Source organism: Anas platyrhynchos, chromosome 8 (assembly GCF_047663525.1).
Source record: "Anas platyrhynchos isolate ZD024472 breed Pekin duck chromosome 8, IASCAAS_PekinDuck_T2T, whole genome shotgun sequence".
NCBI classification, from domain to species: Eukaryota; Metazoa; Chordata; class Aves; order Anseriformes; family Anatidae; genus Anas; species Anas platyrhynchos.
The window spans coordinates 17,921,611-17,929,010 of NC_092594.1; the positions used below are offsets into that span (position 1 = coordinate 17,921,611).

General features: G+C 55.0%; 1 protein-coding gene across 1 annotated transcript; it reads right to left on the reverse strand.

Annotated features, from left to right (window-relative positions):
• Positions 1 to 185: 185 nt before the first annotated feature.
• ALDH9A1 (aldehyde dehydrogenase 9 family member A1) lies at positions 186 to 6,441 on the reverse strand. The gene is made up of 11 exons (XM_027463319.3): positions 6,206 to 6,441; positions 5,574 to 5,719; positions 4,427 to 4,556; positions 3,993 to 4,127; positions 3,329 to 3,525; positions 2,963 to 3,103; positions 2,438 to 2,626; positions 2,195 to 2,282; positions 1,879 to 2,020; positions 1,214 to 1,326; positions 186 to 993 (listed from the first exon to the last, which is right to left on the reverse strand). The coding sequence occupies exons 1-11, from the start codon at positions 6,387 to 6,389 to the stop codon at positions 899 to 901; spliced, it is 1,560 nt and encodes a 519-aa protein (XP_027319120.3). The 5' UTR covers positions 6,390 to 6,441; the 3' UTR covers positions 186 to 898.
• Between the last annotated feature and the right edge of the window lie 959 nt (positions 6,442 to 7,400).

A 7,400-nucleotide genomic window follows, 5' to 3' on the forward strand; every position in this document is an offset into this window, starting at 1 on the left:
AAGCCAGAACAACTGCTTTTATAGGACTATAGAAATCTGCCTGTCGGGCAGGGATGTTCCAGCTTTTATGGCTTTGGTGAATGAAAAGCAATCTTGCAGCCCATTTGCTTAACCCATACAGCAACAGCCCAGCCCTATCAGACCGTGTTTCTGGACTCCTTGATTCATGTCACTTGCCAATAAGATGTTGCAGAGTTAGTGTTTATTTGATTACTTAAAAAAGATTAGGTAAACATTTAAATTTGCTATTTCATCATGTTTATAAAGAGAAGTAGGCTTATAGGAAAGAAATCAAATAGATGCCTGCCTGTCTTAGGCAAAAGCTGTTCTACGTTAGAGCCTGCTACCACTCTGGTTATCCTCTGTGCTGTGTGAGGAGAGCATCTGCAGCACCATGCCTGCCACGGGCAGCATCAGCTCTCCCCCCCCCTACAGTATCGTGTCGCACCTGGAGGTGAGGCACAGCTAAAAAACAGAATTTTGATTCACAAGTGGGCTAGAGGGAAAAACTAAAGGCTCCTCTTAAGGCTTTTATATAGCCAGAGAAAAGAGTCTATAGAGCTACAGCACAGCAACGTGTCCCAGGGCTTTTAGGTGCACTGAGAGTCACACTTGGTAAGGTGAGACTGAACTTGATTGGAGGTGAGAGAGAGCAGGGTTCAAGATCTGCTGGGGGGAAGCCCCTGCTAACATGAAGTAGCTGCAGGTGCCAGCTGCTGAAAGCCAGGTTGCTCCCTCCCAGTCTGATGTTCCCTTCCCCTTGCAGCAGCAGCGGGGTGGCCAAATGCTGCCCTCGCTCTGCCCCACCCCTAGGCACTTACAATCTCTCAGGACTTTATTGCTGGGTAAATGATTCACCATTCTGAGCTGGCGCGCCCTCCGGATGGCCCCAGAGCCACTAGAACACGGACTCCACATCACCCATCTCCACGCAGACCGTCTTCAGCTGCGAGTAGTACTCGATGGCTGCCCGTCCGTTCTCTCTGCCAAACCCTGCAAGGACGAGCCAGATAAACTGAAGTTTATCTCCCTCCTTTCTCGGTACAAACCCACAACCCCTTCTCCTCCTGCTTCCCTTTCATCCCCCGGTGAGGTATCCACCCTGTGACACAGCAGAGAGGCCGCCCAGGCCTGCCACTGCAGACACAGGCGCATCCTCACTCACCCCTGGGCGCAGCAGAGCCAAGCCCAGGCACGGCCAAACGCTGCTCACCTGACGCCTTGTATCCTCCGAAAGGCAGCTCCACGGGGCTGACGTTGTAGTTGTTGATGAAGCACATCCCGGCGTTAAGCGCAGCCACGACCCTGTGAGCCTTCTGGATGTCCCTGCGGGGAAAGAACAACTCAGCCCGAGCCTCCCTTCCACCCTCTCCTCCCGTGCCAGCTGATACCCCGCTACAGAAAGGCCCCCAGCAGGTTGCAGTGCTTTTTGGGGCCCGTCCTGCCCTTCTCAGTCCTTGCCCACTCCGAGGATCCAGCACCTATCCCCACGGACACACAGAACAGCACTTGATTTGAGAGGGCAGGACAAGGACAGCAGCAGAGCGGGCTACGGCAAGCAGCCAAAAGCCATCTTTGCACGCTTTCAGCAGCATGGCAGGCTCCTGGCGAACACCTCCTGGAGATGCAGCAGGCAGGCAGCAGGCCAAGCACGGGCTGGAAGGAGTCTGAAGGACGGCCGGGCCCACCTAACCCTTCAGGATTGCTGCAAGGAGATGCGCAGTCTCTTACAAAGTTCCCTTCTGGCATTTCTGCAGCTTTCCCAGAGGATATCCATGCCCGTGCCAGACTCCACAAGAGGAGCATCAGGTTGCTGCACTGTTTCCCTTCTCCTCCCCTCCCCTAACCCCCCCCCAGCACGGCGCTGCCCAGCTGTACCTGGTGAAGACGCCACCAGCCAGCCCAAACTTGGTGTTGTTGGCTCTCTCCACCACCTCCTCCTCGGTGTCAAAGGGCAGGATGGACATGACGGGCCCGAAGATCTCTTCCTTCACACACGTCATGTCATCGGTGCAGTTCCCTGCAAGCACAGAGATTTCCCAATTAATTCAGGCACCTCAGCTACATCCAACGCACCCACCCGAGTGCCCTCTGGGGGCACACACGGAGATGGGTCACACCGAGCACAGCTTTCTCCAGGAATTCAGTGACAGCCACGTGGAAGATGCCAGCACCATGAACTTCCAGGACATACCTAGCACACAGGGGCGCATGTAGAAGCCGTTCTTCAGCTTCGGGTCATCCGGTACATAAAGGTCCCCACCGCACAGCACCTGGGCACCCTGAAAAAGAGCCGAGCAGGAGGTGGGCAGGCATGGACGGGGGCATCCTGCCCAGCCGCAGCAGCTAAAAAGAGAGCTATCGGTCTGCTTGTCTAACAACAACAAAAAAAAAGACATTATTTTAGGGCAGTCTCAAGGCAGCAGCACGACCTCACCTGCTCCTTCGCCTGCTTGATAAAGTTCTGGACACGATCCAGGTGGGGCCGGTTGATGAGGGCTCCCATCCGGGTGTCTTCCAGAAGCGGGTCTCCAATCTTGATCTTCTGGGTGCGTTTCACCACCTCCTTTGTGAAGGTATCCAGGATCTTCCTCTCCACAAACACCCGCGTGCCATTGCAGCACACCTGGAACACAGAACAGGCTGCTCACAACAAGGCACGCTGCACTCTGCAAGCCTTCCTGCAAGGGCCCTGCTGCAGGGGTTCTCTGAAAAGCCCCTAAAAAAGCTGCTAAACCAGCCAGCTCGACCCTGGGGACAGCGGAGAGCAGGCAGGCAGTCTTGCTGTTCTTGCCTGCTCTGGACACAGCAGAACTGATGCCACCAAGTGGCCAAAACGCAGCGAGTCACCAGCAGGAGACGATTTGCTGCCCGTTCAGCTCCCAGAGATGACCCACGTAAGGCAGTTTGCCGACGGGATCACACAAAACCTGCAGCCAAACCGCTCCCCTCGGCCACGCACCTCGCCCTGCGTGAGGAAGTTGGCCATGAGGGCTCCGTTCACAGCGTTCTCCAGGGCGCAGTCCGAAAAGATGATAAGGGGGGATTTGCCTCCCAGCTCCAAGGTGACGGGTTTGATCCCTTTAGCTGCCATCTCCATGATCTGGCAGAAGCAAGGACACAAGAGACAAGTGACACACGGGCAATACAGAGGCTGGAGGGGGGAAGAGACACCCAAGGGGAGAGCCACCAGGGGTCTTCACCAACAACAGAAGCAGCCAGCGCACACAAAGGGCAAGCTGGGTTCCTTAGACTTGTTTAATTCAGACTGCAGATGTTCCCAAAGGGAACAGCCCCCGTGTGTCCCCCAGTGTGACGGTGCCTTTACCTTGACGCCAGTCGGCACGCTGCCAGTGAAGGAGATTTTGGCCACATCTGGGTGCTGACACAGGAACTGGCCCGTGGCCACCCCGCCCTGCACCACGTTGAAGAGCCCCTTGGGCACACCGGCCTGGGTGAAGATCTCTGCCAACCTCACCACCGAGATGGGGGTGAAGGGAGAGGGCTTGAAGACCATCGCGTTGCCTAAGGGACAGAGGCGAGGTGGGGTTAACACCCAAACTGCTTCAGGGGAAATAAAAACCACCAGTAAAAAACCGCCCTACAAAATGAATTTGTCTCTGCAGAACCAGAAGACCCCCCAAGAGAAGGAAAGTGTTTTGTCTGAACCCTCTGCAACCAATGAATGGGGAAAACTGCACGTTCCTGCTAGAAAGGGCTGGGAATATGGGGATACTGGTCCTGCACTGAAACATTCCCAGTTTCCCATTCCTTCCTCCTCTGATATAGCCTTTCCCCAATGTGTCCCCTGCCCTCTTCGCACCTGCCAGGTTCCCCCTTCCATTTCCTTTCCCTTCCTGCCTGAAGGCTCTGCGACCCCTTCAACACCTCCTTCGAGGCGATCCTTGTCTGTGTCTCTGTCCCCCAAATCTCACTCCCCCACAGGATCACTCGGCTTCAGAGGGGAGCTTCCACGGGCACAGTCTCCATACCGCAAGCCAGGGCCGGGGCAGCCTTCCAGCAGGCAATCTGGAAAGGGTAATTCCAGGCTCCGATCCCGACACACACACCCAGGGGCTCTCTGCGAGTGTACCCAAAGGATCCCCCGGGAAGCTGGACGTGTTCACCTGCAGAGACAGACAGACAGAAGTAAGAGAGGAACAAAGCCCCTTGCTGTTTAATCAGAGCCTCGGGGGCCAGATCTGACTTAGTCTGGGAACACACACACAGCTTTTACCCCAACAAGCTCACAGAGCATGGCAGCATTAGGTAGAGAGCTCTGAAAATTCCCCCAAGATCTTCAGAAAAAGGAGCAGTCCTTCTCTTAGAGGAACCGACACCAAAGATGGTCTTGTGTCATGGAAGGTACCAGAGAAGACAAGAGGCAGGACAGAGAATAAAGAGCCAACTCCCCTAAAGCTCTCACCAGCTAGAGATCCTGCCAGCCCTGCGTAATACTCCAGGCACTGCCAGGAGATGTCGATGTCCACTCTGGCTTCAAAAATGGATTTCCCATTGTTGATGGTTTCCAAGGTGGCAATTTCATCTCGCTGTTCCTGTGAGGGGCGCAGCACAATGACAGCACATCAGAGAAGCCACAAGGAGCTAGCTGCATCCCAAGCGTGCAACCTCCAAGCCAGGCTCTGCCTTGAGTAATCATTTTATCTAAAAGATAAGATTCCCAACTGTAATTTATCAATTGGCCAGAGGCCACTGGGAGAATGCTGAACAGAAAGCTGCTGGATTCACTGCCAGACTGGTCTTGCTTAACAGCTCTGTTTATCTGAAAGGTGAGCAAACCTGAGCTGAAAAGCCAGCTGGTAAACAATGACTGGAATTCACAGAAATAAGCTGGGAGGGACAGCAAACAGCAAGACCAAAACCAATCCAGAGGATTTAGCAAAAGACGGACAAAGCAGCAGAGCTGGGAGGTGTCCTCTAACAGAAATATCACCCTGCTGCAGGAGTCTGGCAGGAGCAGAAATCTGGCAGAAAGAAAACACTATTCTCATCGCACGTACATGCCGGGGCAAGGTCCGATTTCTTACAGACCTGTGCCTCAATGGGCATTAACTTTGATGTCCAGGAATGTGTTATCTCACAGACAAGTTTGTGATAAAGCTAGGATATTTGTATCCTCTCTCCACGCGTATTATCTGCTGTCTAAGGGAAAGAAAACAGCATTCCTCCATTGTCTTATTGCTAAAACAAAATATGCTCCCGCCACGTGACATTAGGGTCTGAAATCCTAAAGTTTAAGGACATGACAGCTACGCAACTTCAGCTTGGAAATCACCTGCCCTGCAGGGTCCTGACTGGATTGCTTCAGCTTTATGTCTTCTGCCAGAATTAGGCAGAAATGGTGCTGCAGCACACACCCGCCTTGAGCTAAGCCTGATAAGACAGGGAGCCCTGCCCAAGGCAACCAACTGTCTCTGCTGGTCAAAGGTGGGGTTTTACCTCCTGTGCTCCTCCTGGGGTTTGGGAAGCGCTGCTGGAAGCGCAGCCCCCAGCAGCCACCTTAACCCACGAAAATGCTGGCAGACAAAACGTGCAGCGAGCCCCCGACATACCCGAATGATTCTGGCGGCCTCCAGCAGCACCCGGCACCGCTCCATGCCTGATTTTTGGCTCCATACTTTGAAGGCAGCCTTGGCGCTCTGCACAGCCAGGTCCACCTCCTTCTCCCCGGAGCACAGCAGCTTGGCTATCACTCGGCCTGGGCACATTTTAAGCAGGAAACAAACGAGACGTTTGAGTCAGGGGAAGGGCACAGAACACACCATTCGTCTTGCAGCACAAATTTCAGCCCCACCACCCGCACCAGGCTACGGATGCAATGGTTCCAAACAAAACCCACTCAGTCGTGACCGGTTTCTCAGCGAGATGTTGCAGTTTGGAGGGGTCTTGAGGCATATTAAGTTATTAATTAGCTCCTGGCATTACAAACTTCTTCGCTCCCCCCCCTTGAGCTTCCACCACCAGCACCCTGCCACGCGTTCCTCATCTCCGTTAGCCCCTCGCCACCTTGCCTGGGGTCTGCCAAAAGCCAGGCGAGGAAAAACCAATTAATTTGGAAATCATTTGAGCCAAACCCCAGCACTTTGGCGGACGGTCTCAACCAGTCCCAGGCTGCAAGGGCTGAGGATACGGGGGTCGGGGCAGCCCCCCCGAGGCAAAGCCGTGTCCCCACGCGTGTCCCCACCTGTGGCCGGCTCGTAGACCTCTTCCACCTGCCCTCCATCGGCGGGCTGCAGCCGGGCCCCCCCCCGGTAATTGAGGGGCTGCTGCAGGGAGAAGGAGCCGGTGGCGCTGCTCATGGCGAGGCCGGGCAGCAGGCGGCGGAGCCGGGGCACCAGGGGCTGCAGCAGGGGCCGCGGCACCACCATGGGCCAGCTGCGGGGCTCTGGGGGTGGCCAGGAGCTGGGGGGAGCCCCCCCGAGCCCCGGAACGCCCCCCCCGGCAAGCCCAGCCCACGCCCTGGGCGCCCCCCCGCGGCTCGGAGGGCCCACGGGTGTAAAAAAGGGTGGAACCGAAACCGTTCTTTCTTCCCCCAAAAGGTAGGTGTCTCCCCGTTGTATTTTGTGGGTTCTTAGAGCTCAGACCTAGAGAGTTGTTCTCCCTTTGTTAGGATCAGCAACCCCACAGAGCTGCTGCAGCAGGCGAGCCAACACAGCACCAAAGCCCTAATTTTCAAATAATTTTTGGATGTGCGAGCAGCACCTTCACAGCGTGATAAAACACAGCACGATGCCACATGTGCTCGGCAAAAGGCAGCACGGTGCTGAGGCAGGGTTTGGGATGGCACAAGGAAGGTCCCTGTGCTGCACGCAGCACCTCCTCGCCCAGCGAGGCACGGTTTGTTGCTATACCCCATCAGATTTGGCTCTCACAGCTCACCCCGCTGGATTTGCTGACCACATGCTGCAGGATAAACTAACGCAGCAAGGCTGGTGCAGCAGGTTTGGGGGTTTCTGGCTTTGCAGCAGGGTCAGGCCATCACACAGAGGCCACACGTAGGAAACTGAGGACTTACACGACCACGGCTGCTCCTTGGGGAAGGCTGAATCTACACCGTGTCAGAAATGCAGCATCCTCACGCTCCGTGCTTCTCAGGGAGAACTGCTGCAACTTGTAGGATTTAACATCAGATTTATCCCCTTGCCCTGCACCTCATCAAAACCTCCTAGGAAAATGTTCCATATTATACGCTTCTGGTCACAGAAGTGAGGAATCAGTAGCCCCTATAGGAACCAAAATACTCCAAGAAAGTGTCAGCCTAACTTGAGAGCAGCAGCAAAATTTATTCAGCCCTTTTGAACAAGGCCTGGCCACCAGGACTGAGCCAGGTAATTAGTTGGCAAAGTGTAAGACAGCACAGGGAACCTACTGGCCTATGA

Coding starts and splice junctions, on each gene's coding strand:
- ALDH9A1 (XM_027463319.3), bottom strand. CDS start 6,389: ATGGTGGTGCCGCGGCCCCTGCTGCAGCCCCTGGTGCCCCGGCTCCGC. Junction 3,104..3,328: donor GCGTGCCGACTGGCGTCAAG/GTAAAGGCACCG, acceptor TGCTTCTGCCAG/ATCATGGAGATGGCAGCTAA. Junction 2,283..2,437: donor TCAAGCAGGCGAAGGAGCAG/GTGAGGTCGTGC, acceptor GCTCTTTTTCAG/GGTGCCCAGGTGCTGTGCGG.